Source organism: Salvelinus namaycush, chromosome 6 (genome assembly GCF_016432855.1).
Source record: "Salvelinus namaycush isolate Seneca chromosome 6, SaNama_1.0, whole genome shotgun sequence".
In the NCBI taxonomy this organism is placed as follows: Eukaryota; Metazoa; Chordata; class Actinopteri; order Salmoniformes; family Salmonidae; genus Salvelinus; species Salvelinus namaycush.
The window spans coordinates 15,992,382-16,014,058 of NC_052312.1; the positions used below are offsets into that span (position 1 = coordinate 15,992,382).

The 21,677-nt window shown below is 43.2% G+C and overlaps 1 protein-coding gene across 1 annotated transcript in view; it reads right to left on the reverse strand.

Moving 5' to 3' along the window:
- The window catches only part of LOC120048976 (phospholipid-transporting ATPase ABCA1-like), a 301,645-nt gene that overhangs the window by 80,186 nt on the left and 199,782 nt on the right, over positions 1–21,677 (reverse strand). The window contains exons 33-37 of the mRNA XM_038995238.1: positions 20,657–20,751; positions 20,256–20,361; positions 9,431–9,505; positions 7,950–8,119; positions 721–898 (exon numbers count right to left, since the gene is read on the reverse strand). Coding sequence (XP_038851166.1) covers positions 721–898; positions 7,950–8,119; positions 9,431–9,505; positions 20,256–20,361; positions 20,657–20,751 — 624 coding nt within the window. The remainder of the gene's footprint in view (positions 1–720; positions 899–7,949; positions 8,120–9,430; positions 9,506–20,255; positions 20,362–20,656; positions 20,752–21,677) is intronic.

The following is a 21,677-nucleotide window of genomic DNA, read 5'->3' on the forward strand; positions in this document are numbered from 1 at the left end:
AGCCAAAACCTTTCTCTTCCACTTTGTCAGCATTCATCAGCAGATAATTTGTTCGCACGGCTAGTAGTGCTGAGATATTGCCTCCCACCTTCTCTAAGTTACCTGATAGACTGTTTACCGCTATTAAGCCTGAGGGAAAGTATCAACGTTGTACCACTTTGCATCACTGTTTGCCAGTGTCAATAATTCAGCGCTAGTCAATAACAGTTACTCAGGCCTGGGCTTTTTAAAAGCCATTGCGATCAAAAGTATAAAAAAAGATTGGTGAATTATTTGACACACGCCTCACTTGTGACCTTACATCTATCCATCTGAATTCAAGTGAAATTACCACTCTACCAATTACAACATCCAGAAAGAATTTGGTTGGGGTTTCGATACTTTTATTTGGGGTTTGTGCTTGTCCATCCCTTCCTCACAGTCTCATTAAGCATTGATCACTCATTAGGTGCGAAATGGCAGGAAACCAGGGGGTTGCTGACATCACAATCTCAGGTGCCACCTACTGCCATTGTGCCCTTGAGCAAGGTACTTAAAACCTCATGTGTTCCAGGGGCACTGCTCAGAGGCTGACCCTGTGCTGCTTCCAGCCTTTCGTGTGTGTATGAGTGGTGTCCGGGGGGCTGGGAATGACATAAAACAGCAGAAATACACATTTCCGATTATCATTGGAAATACAGTTGAATTCTGTAATTATTTTAAGTCATGAAAATAACCTACTATATCCCAGGCGAAGTTGGCGACCCAATAGACGACCGGGTTGACGCCGCTGACAAACTGCAAGTGCTTGGCTTTGTTGACGCGCTCCTGGATGAGGAAGAGGACGAAGCTCGCTGGGATAAAGGACATGGCGAAGATGACACAGATGGACACCACCACATCGGTGGAGGTGGCAGCCCTGAAGAAGGAGAAAGAAAGCAGGAAGTTGAGTAAAGGTTTGATCCTAGCATGATCAATAGGTCTGGTTGATAATTGACTGGAGAAGGGTCGATTGCTTTAAATGGAAAGGTTAGTATTTTACAACTCAATGTTAGACGATAACCAAATCACAGATGATGTTTTTTCTTTAAACATCGGCTAACTTTAGCAAACGCTAGCTAAAAATGAATTCAAGTGATCATGGCAAAAAAAAATGACAAATCACCTATAAGTAAGGTCAAACCAAATAAATGAGGTAATTTCAGTTTATTTTTATGTTCCCGTCCTTTCCATAAATTATTAGCTACTGGTAGCTAATGGAAAGTAAAGTTTTCAAGAGGATGTTTGAATTACAGTTTCTCCTGGCCCAAAGACTACTTTCAGTGTGAGGACCCATTTAACCATTTAACATAAAGTTATAAAATACTGAACTTCCCCTTTTGAGAGTGATTGATTTTGCTACTATCGATCCATCAATCAATCTTTAAACATATTCATTACCCTTTTACATCTTCAGTCATGTACTCTACAGTAACCTAACAGAGCAGTCGAAAACGACCAAAAAAGATTCAGTGTACTGCTGGACCTGGTGTGTGAACAGCTTGTTTTTATCCTAAAATCCTTTATAAGTAATTATTTTCCATGTGTTCCCATGATGCAATCACCACATACAAAATTGGATTTCACTTTTTTTTCTCCATTCCCATCACAGGCGGGCGGTGGCACCTTAATTGGGGAGTACAGTCTCATAGAAATGGCTGGAATGGAATGAATGGAATGGTATCAAACATCAGAAAACATGGTTTCCATGTGTTTGATACCATTACATTTACTCCATGTCAGATATTATCATCAACCCGTTCTCCCCTCAGCAGCTTCTTGTGACTTCCATGATAGATGAATGACTCACTAGGATTAGCCAACGTCAGAGAAAAACCGAGGACACACTTGAAACCCATATACTTCCTTTACTAACAAACCAGAACAAGAGGCCACCCAGACCTTTACCGTTGATAATTAGTCCTAACATGGGTGGAGCCAGATAGGGTCACAGCTGGAAAGTGGAGAAAAAAAATCCAGTTCTAGAGCAATGTTATTAAGAACATTGGATGCATTCCAAATCGCCCCCTATTCTCTATATAGTGAACTACTTTTGACTGGAGCCCCATGGGCCCTTGTCAAACGTAGTGCACTATATAGGGAATAGGGTGCCATTTGGGACACATACATTGTCCAGGGATCTGAGGCCTATGTCTGCATAGCCCTGAGGGGCTATAGACGGAGGATTGGTCAAGGGGCCTTTTGGTGGAAGTAAGCCTCACAACTTTTCCAGGTGTTGAGCTGCATTCTGAGTGAAATCTCACACTTTCTGCACCAGTCGTGTCATCTCACTGGGCACACACTGGTTGAATCAACGTTGTTTCCATATCATTTCAATGAAATGACATTGAACCAACATGGGAAAGACGTTGAATTTACACCTGTGCCCAGTGGGATTAGTCTTGCCTTTGACATGGATTGAATGCTACTGAAATATTTGACCTATACTTTAATTGCTCTGGATGAGAGTACTTACAGTTGAAGTCAGAAGTTTATATATACCTTAGCCAAATACATTTAAACTCAGTTTCTCAAAATTCCTGACATTTAATCGTAGTAAAAATTCCCTGTCTTTAGGTCAATTAGGATCACCACTTTATTTGAAGAATGTGAAATGTCAGAATAATAGTAGAGAGAATGATTTATTTCAGCTTTTATTTCTTTCATCACTTTCCCGGTGGGTCAGAGGTTTACATACACTCAATTAGTATTTGGTAGCATTGCCTTTAAATTGTTTAACTTGGGTCAAACGTTTCGGCTACCCTTCCACAAGCTTCCCACAATAAATTGGGTGAATTTTGGCCCATTCCCCCTGACAGAGCTGGTGTAACTGAGTCAGGTTTGAAGGCTTCCTTAATCGCACACACTTTTTCAGTTCTGCCCACAAATTTTCTATAGTATTGAGGTCAGGGCTTTGTGATGGCCACTCCAATATCTTTAACTTTGTTGTCCTTAAGCCATTTTGTCACAACTTTGGAAGTATGCTTTGGGTCATTGTCCATTTGGAAGACATATTTGCGACCAAGCTTTAACTTCCTGACTGATGTCGTGAGATTGTGATTCAATATATCCACAACATTTTTCTTCCTCATGATGCCATCTATTTTGTGAAGTGCACCAGTCCCTCCTGCAGCAAAGCACCCTCACAACATGATGCTGCCACCCCGTGCTTCACGGTTGGGATGGTGTTCTTTGGCTTGCAAGCCTCCCTCTTTTCCTCCAAACATAACAATGGTCATTATAGCCAAATAGTTCTATTTTTGTTTCATCAGACCAGAGGACATTTCTCCAAAATGTACAATCTTTGTCCCCATGTGCAGTTGCAAACCGTAGTCTGGCTTTTTTTATGGCGGTTTTGGAGCAGTGGCTTCTTCCTTGCTGAGCGGCCTTTCAGGTTATGTTGATATAGGACATGTTTTACTGTGGATATAGATAGTTTTGTACCCGTTTCCTCCAGCATCTTCACAAGGTCCTTTGCTGTTGTTCTGGGATTGATTTGCACCAAAGTACGTTCATCTCTAGGAGACAGAACGCGTCTCCTTCCTGAGTGGTATGACGGCTGCGTGGTCCCATGGTGTTAATACTTGCGTACTTTTGTTTGTACAGATGAACGTGGTACCTTCAGGCGTTTGGAAATTGCTCCCAAGGATGAACCAGACTTATGGAGGTCTACAATTTATTTCCAGAGGTCTTGGGAAAATCAAAAGAAATCAGCCATGTCGTCAAGCAAAGAGTTTGAAGGTAGGCCTTGAAATATATCCACAGGTACACCTCCAATTGACTCAAATTATGTCAATTGGCCTATCAGAAGCTTCTAAAGCCATGACATCATTTTCTGGAATTTTCCAAACTGGTTAAAGGCACAGTCAACTTAGTGTATGTAAACTTCTGACCCACTGGAATTGTGATATAGTGAACTATAAGTGAAATAATCTGTAAACAATTGTTGGAAAAAGTAGATGTCCTAACCGACTTGCCAAAACTATAGTTTGTTAACAAGAAATTTGTGGAGTGGTTGAAAAACGAGTTTTAATGACTTCAACCTAAGTGTATATAAACTTCCGAATTCAACTGTATTACTAAAATGTGCTAAAATGTCTAAGTATTATTAGACAAGTCTCGCATGGTTTAATTTATAATAAAAATATGTCCAGTTGGAGAAATGGTTTGTATGATCTACTGTAAATTATAAGTTGATGTATTAGCTTTGTGCTTGTTACCAATAGGATGACTCAATTTGACTGAATTCTCTGTTTGAAACGCAATCAGGCAAAACAAATTAACTTTTCAGAGAAGCAATGCTCATTCATCTTGGAAATTATATTTTTTCTCCCCATACCTTGTGATATTCAATTGGTAGTTACAGTCTTGTCCCATCGCTGCAACTCCTGTATGGACTCGGGAGAGGCGAAGGTCGAGAGCCATGTGTCCTCCGAAACACGGCCCTGCCAAGCCGCACTGCTTCTTGACACACTGCTCGCTTAACCCGGAAGTCAGCCACACCAATGTGTCGGAGGAAACACCGTAGAACTGGAGACAGTGCCAGCATGCCTGTGCCCGGCCCGCCACAGGAGTCGCTAGAGCGCGATTGGACAATGACATCCCGGCCGGCCAAACCCTTCCCTAAATCGGACGGCGCTGGGCCAATTGTGCGCCGCCTCAATTGGCTGCGACACAACCTGGGATCAAACCCGGGTCTGTAGTGACACCTCAAGCACTGCGATGCAGTGCCTTAGACCGCTGCGCCACTCGGGAGGCCTCATCTTGGAAATGCTTGATCCTCCATGCGGTTGGAATATCATTCACCCAGCTAAAAACTACTTAAACCTAACCCTAAAACTAACCCTAGCTCCTAACCCTAAACATAATTCTAACCCTAACACTAAATCCCCGAGAAATAGCATTTGACTTTGTGGGGACCAACAAAATTTCCCCAGTTGGTCAAATTTCTGTTTGTTTCCAAGTCCCCACAAAAATAGTTAAACACGTCTACGCACGCGCACACGCACACACACACACACACACATGTTTATATCACCTACTAGGGACACCTGTTCTCACACCACATTCTGGGGACACCACCTTCCTGACAACGAAAACATAAAAAAATCTATAATGAATACACCCCTTCAAATGTAATTGATTCATTGAAATAAGGGTAGATGACATTGTGGGGACTGGGAAGGTGAACAATGTGGGAACCCAAGAGGAAACTCCTTATTTGGCGTCAACAGGAAGTCCCATCTGGGGACCAAGTTCCGACCAACTAGTACCATCTGGGGACAATAGTGTAGGCTATTGTTTAGGGCACAAGGGGATGGATTCGAATCTAGATAAGTTTGAATTGCTAGCCGTTCAGCATGTCAGTACCCACTAGAGAATGTTTCCGGCCGTTCCCTTTAGCTTATGCATCAGATGCATATCAACCTGCAAGGTGTTCAAACATGCTTGATAAATAAATGCTTTATAAATAGTGCATAATGTATTGTAAATGATTAATTGCATGAAGAAATAATGGGAATATATCAATAAAAAAACTATAGTTATTTGTTTAGAGAGTCAATTACATGTTTTGTATAATTCTACAGTCCTAGAAACACGTAGGCCTAGAGCCTATTTTTGTTTCCCTTACAAAAAAACACTACAGTGTAATCCATTTGATCAACCACACACACACACACACACACACACCCCTCCTCCCTTCCGCCCTACCATAATCTCTCGCCAGACTACCTGCCAGGTAATTAACATATTAAATAAGTCGCGCAGCATCACCTCAACATTCATCAGTGCAGGCTGGACACAATTAGGATGCGTAAACATGAAATCATTTACGCAGTGGGTGCCGCCCCACTTTCAGCAGTTTTCAACAGGTTTATCTAGACCTCGCTCGCCGGGGCCGAGGATTGTTTGAGGCAAGTGATTGGGTAATGAGGTAACCCTGAACAAGGACTAGCGGCTAATCACTGTGAGGGGACATGCACCCTGCTAATAAAGTAATAAACAGTATAGTAGGGGAAAGCATTTAATGTGCCTGGTCGTTCCAGGTCTTTTTGCCTAAGGTCTAGAGTGAGGTGCGGCTTCAAACATGGAGGTGTGGAGGGGAGTTAGAAAACCATAATGAAGTAGTCAAATAATAGTCTACCTTTGAATTTTTTGAGTAAATCATTTTCCAGCCAGTATGTGTAACCATAATGCAGAAATTGAGAAATATACACACATGGCAAAGGATTCTTCTTTTCAACTCGCAGGAAAACCAAATACCTGCTCTGAAGATGGTACATGAATCCCTTAATGTCAAGCTGTTTTATTAATGGACATGGGAGATTTGGTGACTGAACAGGTCTCTCTCTGATTCACTGAAAACCTAGCAAGCTCCAGGTCACAGAGACCCACCATGATGATTCATCTGCTTATGCTAGGAGAGCATTGCAGTGAGTCTAGACAAAAGGCCTAGATGGCAGCTACCCCCTAAATGTTCTACAACCACCACATCACATGTTCCTGTATGCTCCGTTTAAAACCAGCTCCGTTTAAAACCATACTTTATGGAGAACAACTCTTGAATTAGGGTAATGACGCAGGGACACGAACACCCACACGTGTTTTACTCCTATGCTTCCCTTACTTTTTAACTCTGGTAATCCATGATCTAAAGTTCATCTTTAGACCACATGGAGAGAGAGCGAGAGAGAGAGCGAGAGAGAGAGCGAGAGAGAGAGCGAGAGAGAGAGCGAGAGAGAGAGCGAGAGAGAGAGAGCGAGCGAGCGAGCGGACACAGAGAGAGACAGAGAGGGGGGGCTGAATCTATTGTATGGAAGGGAAGGCATTGTAATTATCTTCTAGCTACGCTTCCATGTCTTTTCTCTCTAACTCAACACTGTCGCTATTACCTGACCACTACATCAATACCTTACTTAGATAGAGGTAACACAAGAAAGGGACATGGAACTAAATGGTATCTGTGGCATGAGGATCGCATCAGGTGTCAAAGTCGAAACTGACATTTCAGCAAACAAAGTGTGAAAACTGAGCGTAGGCCTAATTTGACATCTACATAGTTCAAATCAAATCAAATTGTAATGGTCGCATACATGTGTTTAGCAGATGTTACTGCGGGTGTAGCGAAATGCTTGTGTTTCTAGCTCCGACAGTGCAGTAATATCTAAGAAGTAATATCTAACAATTTCACAACATATAACCAATACACACAAATCTAAGATAGATGTGCAGTAGAGCTTTAGGTTATGTTATGATGTGATATGTTACTGTATGATATGATGCTATGTTATGCTACTGCTTATTCTATGCTAGGATATGTTATGTAATTATATTCTGCTATAATACTGCATGTCACGTTATATTATGTAATGTTACGTTGTATTATGTTATTTTAGCTTATATTATACAAGGCTTTTCCTCGATTATGGAGATTGGATAGATTGACTCAGGCTGCATTAGACAGTGAAGTCTGGTGGTTTTGTACTTCAATAACGCCCTCATTAATCATAGAGATCTCATGGGGTAGCTGCTTCAGGCCTCCTGGCTGATCTCTTGGGTTATAAAGCAACAGTATCTGAAAGTGTGTGGTTCCCATGGGCTACTCACATGAATGAATCTCTTCCTCCGTCTCCCTCTCTATCTCCCTCTCTCTTTCCCTCCGTCACCCTCCCTCTCTCTTTCCCTCCGTCACCCTCCCTCTCTCTTTCCCTCCGTCACCCTCCCTCTCTCTTTCCCTCCGTCACCCTCCCGCCCTCCCTCCCTCCCTCCTCTAATATAATATATACAGGTGAGTTTCTCCTAGACACTGATCTTGGTAATTTTTTTATTTCACCAACTAAAAGTTAAGGTTAGGATTGGGGGAGGGGAAGCTGATCTTAGATCTTTACGTAAGGGAAGCTTTCCCCCGGAGCTGATACATTCCTACTCACAGTGCCTGGTAGGAGAGCTGCACCCTGGTGAGGTTGAGAGGGTGGCTGGAGGAGGAGATGCCGTACTCCCTGGGGTCACGGCCCGTAGGCAGGTTGCCCCTCAGGATGGCGTTGTTGGCCACGTTGAGGAACGAAACGATCCCGTGCCACGCCTGGTTGTAGAACCACACCTGGAGACATGGCAGATTTTTCATAGCTGTTACAGTTCAAATACAGATCAAGGTTAAGGCTAGTCCTGGGCTAAAAAGAATAAACTGTACATTTATGGAAATGATACAGGTTATTCCTGGTAGTTACTCCAGTTCAATGCCAGTGTAAAACATGGCCCTTGTGTTAAATTAGCATCTTGATAATACATACAAAATAATAATTGATTTACATACAGTAACAGCAACTACAACAAAAGAAGCAATAACTATCAAAGCTCACAAGTTGAACACAAAGTTATAACAAACGATTGAGTACTTTTCTCTTTAAGATGCTCCCGGTGCCTGTATCTCCCGTTGTGCAGGAGAAGAATATTCTAGAAAGAGAGCACCCCCGCTGATAGTGCTGGTCTAATTAAGATTAAATGGAGTTTGGGCCTACCGTAACACTGTATCACACATACACACAGTAAAGCACACACACACTCACATATTCAAAGTGCACGCACACACACACAAGCACATTCATGTGCACACTCACACTTTTCGTGTCTCTCACACTCTCCACATACACTCCCCAAAGATATTTGTGGTTGACTACAGTATTAGCGACTTAAACAATTGCACAGAAAAAATGCCATTTTGGTTTATACAACGCAAGTCCTTAAGTTATTTTGACGGCAGTTTCTTTTAATCAATTCCACAATGCACTGGATTCCTTTTTCCTCAACCCCGGGGAGACCTGTTGCTAGACTCCCATTAGATACATCAAACATGGTGGACATCAAAAGAGTGGAAGAGAGTGGAAGTTAATGCTATAAAGAACAGTAGGAGGCTGGCTAAGTTAACACTGCTACCACAGAATTCATGCGGTCTAATTGCATCAAGCATCAAGCATAAAGGCTGCTGTTGAATCCATTGGAAAAGTAGAACTTCATAATGCTAACAGGATCCATTTTGCACTATGCAATTCTTCTGTTCGCTGCTTTATCTTGTCTCAATGGAGGATCTCCGTCTAGAACAGAACTCCTGACTGAATAATACATTTATGAAGTCATTTGAACCACTCAACCACTCCCTATGTAGTTTAGGTGTCTGTGATGGGAATTAAGTGATTCAGATGCAGCTCAGATTACATGTAAAACCCAGGAGATGGGCTTGTCTTGTATGATTTGTGATTAGCATCGCTCTACAAAGGCAGAGAACTATCTGTGTACCAGCGTTGGACTATACCTGCTACTGTATCCTCTCACAAAGCACTCATGATGATGACCAAGCAAAAATGGTAAGGAGCCTCTGAGTCTCTAAGCCTGAAGATGAACAATGGTATAATACCTTGACGTTATCCCTGGTCCCGAGCTCTTTCAGGAGCGTCTCGACGTTCAGAAGGATCTGCTCAGTCGTGTTATCCTAATGAAGGAGAGAATAATAATAATAACAAGAGAACCAGGCTTAATTGGACACACTTGGGAAAATACATATCCTCTTTGAAATGCAAAACATCATGGAACAGCATTATCTCTATATTGCTGAGGCCCACTTATTTACGTATTTTATATAGGCTGGAGAACATTATTTAGCTTGTTATTTCAGCAAACCTGCAGCACTGACTTCCGCTTGCCCCCCCCCCCCCTCTCCACTGTCATGGTTTATAACAGTTCTAGAGGGGAGGTAGGGTAGTCCTACATATGAGATGCTTGATACATATGACCCCTGGGTATTAGCGCTATAGAGGGCAGGTGGGAGTGGGAACCGAATGGGTCAACGTTGGGGCCGAATTATTTCGCCAACCCAGCACTGCCTTCCACTTGCATCTCTCTCCTTTCTCTTTTTAAAATATTTTTTCTCTCTTTTCTCGCTATGGAAATTCCTCCACATGGTGTTATAACATATTACACAGTGGAGTTGCAGGACCAGGTGTGGGTGGGCCACATGGGTTGCGTAAAAAATAAATACACTATGGTCATGTTTCATGTGAAATGGGCCTTGGGATGAGTGCTACTGAGAACCGTGTGATTTGTGATGGCCCGTCGTCACGCCTGTGCCCAGGTCCAGTTCAGCCTGGCCCGGTGCACACTGCACGCATTACACGTGTCATATAAATGCAAATGGTTCCTTCGGTCTGCAGGCAACTCAAATCAAAAGCCTACAATACAAGAGGTAGGAAGAGAGGGACAGGGGAAGGAGAAAAGGAGGGAGGGAGAGGTTAGAGAGGGAGGGAGAAAAACAGAGGGAGTAAGAGAAAGGAGGAGGGAGTGTTTTCACACTACACTCGTCGTCTCTCTATTTAGGAGAAACACACAGAACACCGACCATCTAATTTATTATTAATGAACTCAGGAACGACAAGCCCTTTTTTCTGTCTGTAATTCTGCCTTTCTCCAAGATTTTTAACATAATTTGCTTTTCAAATCAAATTGTATTTGTCACATGCGCCGAATACAACAGGTGTAGTAGACCTTACAGTGAAATGCTTACTTACAAGGCCTAAACCAACAATGCAGTATTAAGAAAAATAAGTGATAAAGTATTTACTAAATGAACTGAAGTAAAAAATGAATTAATTAAACTTCTCCCTTTGGAAGAATGGGGAGTGAGGGAGGAGGAAACCGGAAGGGGGTGGGGTGGAGGGAGAAAGGTGCTGGTGCAGGATGGCACCATAGTGGTCACGACATTGGAATGGGTTCTTCCTGAGGATTAGCTCCTCGTTCCACTTGCATTGTGTCTGTTGCAGACGGGAAGACACGTGGCAGGAGAGACAGAGGGGGGTTAGGGAATTATGGCAAACGTTTACTGATGCTTATCCTTTATGAAACGACTTCCTCCTCAAGGGCGATGGTGCTCGTATGGCCAATGACCCGGACACCCACACAGCCACAGCCAGTGATACAATGGTGGCACGATACGTTCTGTCAAGTGCGTGACGAGAAAGCTGTTTGTATTTGACTACTTTATTGACTAGTCTTTCCTAATTGTCTTCAAGCATGGTGTGTTTTGTTTTTGCCATGTTGTAATATCTTCCTTCCTCATCCTATTTTATCCCAGAATCCTTTGCCACATTAGTCTCATTTCAATTTCAACTTTGAATGAAGCGATTGAGATAAAACTGTCCCGTTTGAGTGCTTGTTGCAGCTCGTTCCAGTCGCTAGCTGCAGCGAACTGAAAAGAGGAGCGACCCAGGGATGTGTGTGCTTTGGGGACATTTAACAGAATGTGACTGGCAGAATGGGTGTTGAATGGGGAGGATGAGGGCTGCAGTAGATATCTCAGATAGGGGGGAGTGAGGCCTAAGAGAGTTTAAAAAAGTATTATCAACCAGTGGGTCGTGCGACAGGTATACAGAGATGACCAGTTTACAGAGGAGTATAGAGTGCAGTGATGGGATCTATAAGGAGCATTGGTGGCAAATCTGATGGCCAAATGGTAAAGAACATCTAGCCGCTCAAGAGCATCCTTACCTGCTGATCTATAAATTATGTCTCCGTAATCTAGCATGGGTAGGATGGTCATCTGAATCAGGGTTAGTTTGGCAGCTGGGTTGAAAGAGGAGCGATTACGATAGAGGAAACCAAGTCTAGATTTAACTTTAGCCTGCAGCTTTGATATGTCCTGAGAGAAGGACAGTGCACCATCTAGCCATACTCCCAAGTACTTGTATGAGGTGACTACCTCAAGCTCTAAACCCTCAGAGGTAGTAATCACACCAGTGGGAAGAGGGGCATTCTTCTTACCAAACCACATGACCTTTGTTTTGGAGGTGTTCAGAACAAGTAGAGAAAGCTTGTTGGACACTAAGAAAGCTTTGTTGGAGAGCATTTAACACAAAATCCGGGGAGGGGCCAGCTGAGTATAAGACTGTATCATCTGCATGTAAATGAGAGGGATGAGAGGGCTTCCTACTGCCTGAGCTATGTTGTTGATGTAAATTGAGAAGAGCATGGGGCCTAGGATTGAGCCTTGGGATACTCCCTTGGTGACAGGCAGTGGCTGAGACAGCAGATTTTCTGACTTTATACACTGCACTCTTTGAGAGAGGTAGTTAGCAAACCAGGCCAAAGACCCCTCAGAGACACCAATACTCCTTAGCTGGCACACAAGAACGGAATGGTCTACTGTATCAAAAGCTTTGACCAAGTCAATAAAAATAGTAGCACAATATTGCTTAGACTCAAGTGCAATGGTGACATCATTGAGGACCTTTAAGGTTGCAGTGACACTTCCATAACCTGCGCGGAAACCAGATTGCATACCAGAGAGAATACTATAGACATTGATTATTGACAAGTTTTTCCAACATTTTTGATAAACAGGGCAAAATAGAAATAGGCCTATAACAGTCAGTTAGGATCAGCTTGCCTTCCAAGCAATGGGAACCTCCCCAGAAAGGAGAGACCGGTTAAAAACGTTGGAGATAGGCTTGGCGATGATAGGGTCAGGAACCTTAAAGAAGAAAGGGTCTAAACCATCTGACCCAGATGTTTTTTTTGGGGTCAAGTTTAAGGAGCTCCTTTAGCACCTCGGACTCAGTGACTGCCTGCATGGAGAAACTTTGTAGTGGCGCAGGGTAAAAAGAGGGAGAAGCATCGGGATAGTCACATTAGAAGGAGTGGGAGATGAGGAAATGTTGGACGGGCAAGGAGACATGTCTGAGTCAAATAGGAGTCCTGACTTAATGAAGTGGTGATTAAAGAGCTCAGCCATGTGCTACTTGTCAGTAACAACCACATCAACATTAAGGGACATGGGCAGCTGTGAGGAGGAGGGTTTATTCTCCAGGTCTTTAACAGTTTTCCAGAACTTCTTGGGGTTAGACCCACAGAGAGAGAACTGCTCCTTAAAGTAACTAACTTTGGCCTTCCGGATAGCCTGAGTGCACGTATTTCTCATTTGCCTGAACGATAGCCAATCAGCCTGAGTACGTGTGTGCAGAGCCTTTCGCCAAATGCAATTCTTGAGGTGGAGTAACTCTGCAAGATCACGGTCAAACCAGGGGCTGAACCTGTTTTTAATTCTCATTTTCTTTATGGGGGCGTGTTTGTTAACAATACCACTGAAAATCTCAAAAAGAAAGTCCAAGCGTCTTCGACAGAGGGGATCAAACTGATTCTATACCATTGTACAGAGGCCAGGAAGGAAGGCTTGCTCATTCGTTTTTTAGCAAGCATCTATGACAAATCAGGACAGGTCGTTTCACTGAGCAGCCATTACGAACACAGGCTGTAAAACAGTGATCACTAAGGTCATTACAGAAAAAAAACAGACTGATACCTAGCAGGATTATTTGTGAGGAGAGTAGCCTTTTCTGGGTGTTTGGAGTCATACCTTGTGGGATTGGTGATAATCTGAGAAAGATTTAGGGAGTCCCATTGCTTTAGGACTTGATCAGGTGGTTTAAGCATGTCCCAGTTTAGGTCACCTAGCAGGACAAATTCAGACTTACTGTAAGGGGCCAGGAGAGAGCTTAGGGCAGGTAGGGTACAGACCGGTGCTGATGGAGGATGAAAACATCCAGCAACAGTCAACAAAGAGCTATTTGAAAGTTTAATGCTTAAAACCAGAAAATCTAATTGTTTGGGGACAGACTTGGTGGAGACAACTGAGCACTGAAGGTGATCCTTGGTAAAGATTGCCACTGAGGGCGGGTGACAATTTTTTTAATGAGCATGACCTTATTTCTATTACACCCTGTGGCGCACTGCACTAGCATCAAATAGTCCCCATGATATGCAACTTTTCAGGGAAGTCAGTAACCAATACACACAGTCAGTTAGGAAAGCAAAGGCTAGCTTTTTCAAACAGAAATTTGCATCCTGCAGCACTAATTCCAAAAAGTTTAGGGACACTGTAAAGTTCATAGAGAATAAGAATACCTCCTCCCAGCTGCCCACTGCACTGAGACTAGGAAACACTGTCACCACTGGTAAATCCACGGTAATCGAGAATTTCAATAACCAATTCTCTACGGCTAGCCATGCTTTCCACCTGGCTACCCCAACTCCGGCCAACAGCTCTGCACCCCCCGCAGCAACTGGCCCAAGCCCCCCCCCCCCCCCCCCCCCCGCTTCTCCTTCACCCAAATCCAGACAGCTGATGTTCGGAAGGAGCTGCAAAATGTGGATCCCTACAAATCAGCTGGGCTAGACAATCTGTACCCTCTCTTCATAAAATTATCTGCCGCCATTGTTGCAACCCCTATTACTAGTCTGTTCCACCGCTCTTTCGTATCGTCTGAGATTCCTAAGATTGGAAAGTGGCCGCGGTCATCCCCCTCCTCAAAGGGGGAGACACTCTAGACCCAAACTGTTACAGACCTAAATCCATCCTGCCCTGCCTTTCTAAAGTCTTTGAAAGCAAAGTGAACAAACAGATCACCGACCATTTCGAATCCCACCGTACCTTCTCCGCTATGCAATCTGGTTTCCTAGCTGGTCACGGGTGCACCTCAGCCACGCTCAAGGTCCTAAACGTTATCATAACCGCCATCGATAAAAGACAGTACTGTGCAGCCGTCTTCATCGACCTGGCCAAGGCTTTCGACTCTGTCAATCACCGTATTCTTATTGGCAGACTCAACAGCCTTGGTTTCTCTAATGACTGGCTGGCCTGGTTCACTAACTACTTCTCAGATAGTGTAACGGCAGTCTAGCTCTTCCTCCTCCTCGGACGAGGAGAGGAGAGAAGGATCGGAAGACCAATGTGCAGCGTGGTAATTTTCCATGAATTTAATAAACACAAAGACAAGATACTGACAAACTAATACAAAACAACAAACGACCGTGAAGCTACAAACGAAAGTGCAATACACAAGCTACTAATGTAGACATAGACACGATACAAAATAACAAACAAACTAACCGTCACAGTCCTGTGTGGCACAAACACTGACACAGGAAACAACCACCCACAATCCCCAACACAAAACAAGTCACCTATATATGATTCTCAATCAGGGACAACGATTGACAGCTGTCTCTGATTGAGAACCATATTAGGCTGAACACAGAAACAGACGAACTAGACACCCAACATAGAATTCCCACCCAGCTCACGTCCTGACCAACACTAAACAAGCAAAACACATAAGAACTCTGGTCAGGACGTTACAGATAGAGTTCAGTGTGTCAAATCGGAGGGCCTGTTGTCTGGACCTCTTGCAGTCTCTATGGAGGTGCCACAGGGTTCAATTCTCGGGAGGACTCTTTTCTCTGTATATATTGCACACCGGTATTTCTACTTGCACATCCTCATCTGCACATATATCACTCCAGTGTAAATTGCTAAATTGTAATTACTTTGCCACTATTGGCCTATTTATTGCCTTACCTCCTAATTTCATTTGCACACCCTGTATACAGATTTTTCTATTGTGTTATTGACTGTACGTTCGTTTATCCCATGTGTAACTCTGTGTTGTTGTTTTTGTCGCACTGCTTTGCTTTATCTTGGCCAGGTCGCAGATGTAAATGAGAACTTTTTCTCAACTGGCCTACCTGGTTAAATAAAGGTGAAATAAATGTTTTTTTAATAAAAATATTGGATGACTGCCATTCATATTCCATTCACCCAGCTCAATGTAACATTGATAGGTTTAGGCTACTACATGATACTCCAATATTCCCTATACCCATCATGAAGTTGCTACAACCTAGCCTACGAATGAAAGTTTACAAGGTAGGAGCACAGGTCGAGATGCATTTTTGTAATCAAGGTGAGAGACATTGACACATTCAATAACTGTCTGCATCTAGCTGATCGAGGGTGTAATCATTAGTCCAACAGTTGCAAATGAGCGATTCTATTGGACAAATTCAGATATGTTTTACCTCTTTCCCTCGTTCCATTTGCTTCTGTTTTCAACAGAATTGGTGGAATTAATACACCCCTGATCACATGCAAACACAGTTCACTTTCCAAGCAGCCACATACAAACAGCATGATCCCTTTGATTGTTGTATTATTACTTCTCGCATCTATGTGCTCTCCTCCTCCCCCCTTTTCCTTCACTTGTGGACAGCTGATGTGCAAAACACATCAGTTGTCTGTGACCAGACTAAAAAACCTATCCAAGCCAAACCTTTATATCATAACCTCTAACCACTACACACAGCCTACCTACATCGTTGACACCATATTAACGTCATATGCAATTCAGTCAAGACCAAATTCTTATTTACAATGGCGGCCTAAACCGGCCAAACCCGGACAACACTGGGCCAATTGTGCACCACCCTATGGCACTCCCAATCACGGCCACTCGGGAGCCCAGGTTACTTTCTAAATGTAATCTGTTACAGTTGCTAGTTACCTGTCCAAAATTGTGATCAGTAACGTACCTTTTGGGTTACCCAAACTCAGTAATGTAATCTGATTACATTCCTTTACTTTTAGATGACTTTCCCCTTAAGAGGTATTAGAAGAAGACAAAAATGTATGTTACCATTTGAACGACATATATTGCAGGATAAATCAATGTTACAGTTTACATAGATGCCCATTTCTGGATGTTAAATTTTACTTTATGGGTTGGTTATGTACACTTTATCTAACCCATCGCTTTCTACTACATATAATAATATGATTAAATTATATCTTTACATTAAAAACCAAAGTCTATCAGAATTACAGTCATTCCAATAAATGTTATAACCCTTGATCTTCAAGAATAGGACTTGGAAATATGGAAGCATAGATTAGCCAAATTGTTTTACCTGAGCATGATCCCAAAACTAAGGACTTATTAGCAGCACTACTCATGGAGGACCACTACTCATGGAGGACTGATTGTGGACTACAGGAAAAGGAGGACCGAGCACGCCCCCAATCTCATCGACGGGTATATAGTGGAGCAGGTTGAGAGCTTCAAGTTTCTTGGTGTCCACATCAACAACAAACTATCATGGTCCAAACACACCAAGATAATCGTGAAGAGGGCACGACAAAGTCTATTTCCCCTCAGGAGACTGAAAAGATTTGGCATGGGTCCTCAGATCCTCAAAAAGTTCTACAGCTGCACCATCGAGAGCATCCTGACTGGTTGCATCACTGCCTGGTATGCCAACTGCTCAGCCTCCAGAGGGTAGTGCGTACGGCCCAGTACTTCACTGGGGCCAAGCTTCCTGCCAACCAGGACGGCTTAACAGCTTCTAAGCCAAAAGGCTTAACAGCTTCTTCCCCCAAGCCATAAGACTCCTGAACAGCTAATCAAATGGCTACCCTGACTATTTGCATTGCCCCCCCCCCCCCCTCTTTTTACGCTGCTACTCTCTGTTTATTATCTATGCAGTCACTTTAACTCTACCTACATGTACATATTACCTCAATTACCTCAACTAACTTGTGCCACGCACATTGACACTGTACCGGCACCCCCTGTACAGTGGCAAGAAAAAGTATGTGAACCCTTTGGAATTACCTGGATTTCTGCATAAATTGGTCATAAAATTTGATCTGATCTTCATCTAAGTCACAACAATAGACAAACACAGTCTGCTTAAACTAATAACACACAAACAATTATACGTGTTCATGTCTTTATTGAACACACAGTGTAAACATTCACAGTGCAGGGTAGGAAATGTATGTGATCCCTTGGATTTAATTGGTTGAACCTCCTTTGGCAGTAATAACCTCAACCAAACATTTTCTGTAGTTGCGGATCAGACCTGTGCATCGGTCAGGAGGAATTTTGGACCATTCCTCTTTACAAAACTGTTTCAGTTCAGCAATATTTTTGGGATGTCTGGTGTGAACTGTACTCTTGAGGTCATGCCACAGCATCTCAATCGGGTTGAGGTCAGGACTTTGAGTGGGCCACTCCAGAAGGCGTATTTTCTTCTGTTGAAGCCATTCTGTTGTTGATTTACTTCTGTGTTTTGGGTTATTGTCCTGTTGCATCACCCAACTTTTGTTGAGCTTCAATTGGCGGACAGATAGCTTTACATTTTTCAGAAAAATGTCTTGATAAATTTGGGAATTCATTTTTCCGTCGATAATAGCAAGTTGTCCAGGCCCTGAGGCAGCAAAGCAGCCCCACACCATGATGCTCCCTCCACCATACTTTATAGCTGGGATGAGGATTTGAATTTACTGTGCTATGGCTTTGTATTGTGTGTTCCTTCCAAACAACTCAACTTTAGTTTCATCTGTCCACAGAATATTTTGCCAGTAGTGCTGTGGAATATCCAGGTGCTCTTTTGCGAACTTCAGACGTGCAGCAATGTTTTTTTTGGACAGCAGTGGCTTCTTCCATGGTGTCCTCCCATGAACACCATTCTTGTTTAGTGTTTTACGTATGGTAGAATTGTCAGCTGAGATGTTAGCATGTTCCAGAGATTTCTGTAAGTCTTTAGCTGAAACTCGAAGATTCTTCTTAACCTCATTGAGCATTCTGCGCTGTGCTCTTGCAGTCATCTTTGCAGGATGGCCACTCCTAGGGAGAGTAGCAACACTGCTGAACTTGAACTTTAGATGCATGTGATAGCTAAATAAGCAAAAGCGGGAGTGAAAAAAAAATACAACAAAATCTCGCTTTCTCTCTTGCGTCTAATTTGTTCAAAACTGTTCAACTATTGTCTTTCCCTTTTTGAGTCAACTACTCACCACATTTTATGCACTGCAGTGCTAGCTAGCTGTAGCTTATGCTTTCAGTACTAGATTCATTCTCTGATATTTTGATTGGGTGGGCAACCTATCAGTTCATGCTGTAAGAGTTCTGATAGGTTGGAGAACCTCCTCCAGAGGTTGTCATAATTATTGTGTATGTTTATGGAAGGGGGTGAGAACCACAAGCCTCCTAGGTTTTGTATTATTGTCAATGTACCAAGAGGAGGACAGAAACTAGCTGAACTCTGGCTACATCATGGTGCCACTCTACAGAGTGCTGTTGAGGCTACTGTAGACCTTCATTGCAAAACAGTGTGTTTGAATCAATTATTTGGTGACATGTGAATATATTTCGTATAGTTTTATCTAAAAAGGATAACTTTTTCACTATTTTTAAGAACTTCACTAAGAAGAAAGGTCCTCCCCTTCCTCCTCTGAGGAGATTCCACTGCTGGAGTACACTGTATACTACTGTTCTTTCTCTGTCTGCAACCCCAGCAGACACAGGTTGTGTCCCAAATGGCACTCTATTCACTTTGTAGTGCACTTATTTTGACCAGGGTCAGCGAGCCAGACATATCCCACTTTAAAAAGGGAAAGGCACAGAGCTGGGATCGGCTGATGTTCAGCCATTAGAGTTACATCATCACTGCGGCTGTGAATCAAAGTCATGTTAGTGTGGAGAATCCGGAGCCTGGAGAAGTGCCCTGGAGAAGGATGGTTAAGACACCCAAGGGAGAGTAACACTGATCTTGATTGTATGACTTCATTTGCCTTTTTTATTTTTTTAAATATTTGAGGTCCGTACCGCCTACACTTTTGAACATTTAATGAGTGTGTATGTGTGTGTGTGTGTGTGTGTGTGTGTGTGTGTGTGTGTGTGTGTGTGTGTGTGTGTGTGTGTGTGTGTGTGTGTGTGTGTGTGTGTGTGTGTGTGTGTGTGTGTCAGACAGACACAGACAGACAGACAGACAGACAGACAGACAGACAGACAGACAGACAGACAGACAGACAGACAGACAGACAGACAGACAGACAGACAGACAGACAGACAGACAGACAGACAGACAGACAGACAGACAGACAGACAGACAGACAGACAGACAGACAGACAGGAGGGGTGTGTTTACACTTGTTTGAATGTGTTGAGGAGAAAAAGAGGAAGAGGTAAATATATTAGATGCATCTGAGACAATCATACCCAGTTTCCATGGACACCCAAAAGTCTATCTGGGTTTTTAACTTTCCTTCCAGTTTGATTTGAAGGTAATGTATTGAAATTCAAGAGTCTGAAATTCAAGAGTCACTCAAGCAGATTCGATCTCATGTTTCAGAAAGAGCACAAGCTTAGTGTTAGTGATTGGTTTCTTACGTCCATGCATAATTGCATGTAGATAAACAACATTACAAGCACCTCTGTGAATTGAGATCTCCATAGATCCCTTCTGGCTTTCACCCACCGCAAACGTACCTTTATCCTCCCACACGGGAAGATATTAAATCAATGTGTTCCACAGCTGGCAGTAAGGCCACCACTATCCCAATATCCATAGCATACCTGGGGGGAATTGAATAGGCTTTTCAAATCCCTGATTACAGCTTCAATTTCCGGTTCAGTCATCCTGACTTGGGAGTTAACTCCTCCAACGGAAATCCCTCCGTACCTTGAGTGGTGGGTAGTGGTGGCAGGGGTGCGGGCAAAGATCAGAGTGCAAATGAATAAGATATGAACAAGCATGGACACACAAACACACAAATAAATTCACACATGCAGACACACACATACACAAACAACACACAGTACCATTTAATTTGACTCTTGACTCATGAGGTATAATTAGTGGGACTTAGAACTTGACATTACACGCTATCTTAGATAACAACTTCGGTCACATTGTTGGCATTATGTATGAACATTGAAAGTTATATAAGTGCTACCGAGCACAGAGTTGAAAGTACCTTTTTCTGCCTGCTTTCTCATACGTCTTCAAGAGGAAGTCTGTCATGTTCCTCCCTGTCAGGTCCTGCAGTGTGTCCGTAGTATTCTGGGTCCTCTGGAAATACATGATAATGAAATGTTATTACTTCTAACATACGTAGGTTTCCTTCAGCCCAGAACTCATCGACATGTGACATGCGTTTCACTACAGTATACAGACTTCTAAGGCAGTCATTGGCTCTGAGAAAAAGGTGGAACAATTGACACTCAAAGCAAAGGATATAATAGCAGTACCATGCATATGCCATTTAGCAGACCGTTTTTATCCAAAGCGACACAGTCATACATCAACACAATTTACGTATGGGTGGCCCCAACGGGAATCAAACCCATGACCCCCAGCGTTGCAAGTGCCTTGCTCTACGAACTGACCCACACAGCAGGTTCCAGATAGTGTGTTGTGCAAACTTTGGAAATCCAGGCTTCGTGATCCTAATCCGACAGAAGTTCAGCCAAAACAATGGCCACCATCCTAACACAACCGAGTTGGAAACACCTCCATCGATGCAGCACCATTGCACGATAGTGGCACCGGCCACATTTCCAACCATAAACAACTCATATATGCGTGGCGCTGTGGAACCCAACCAAGCACTCTGAACCCGATCATAATAGTCAATTAATGAGCCTGTTGGAACCTTCCCCGTCCCCGTGATGCAGCCAAAGCTGTGGCTAATGTCAAAGGGCTCTAATTAGCACGTACTCTGCATACATTGGCACATTCAGACAATTAGGGAAGACACGACACAGTGGTGCGTTTCCACTCCACATATCCTCCATAGCCACATCCAACAACTAGCACCTCCCTGTCTGGCCCAGTTCATTTCAGGGCAGCGGGATACAAAACTGATTAGGATGATTCCTTGGCAAGGCACATGGGGACTGCTTATTAGGATCCAGAACCCCCCTCCCCTACCCTCCCTCCCATATTCCCTCACGCTCTCCCCAAGCCGAGCATCGAGCCCCTACACCCCCCACCCC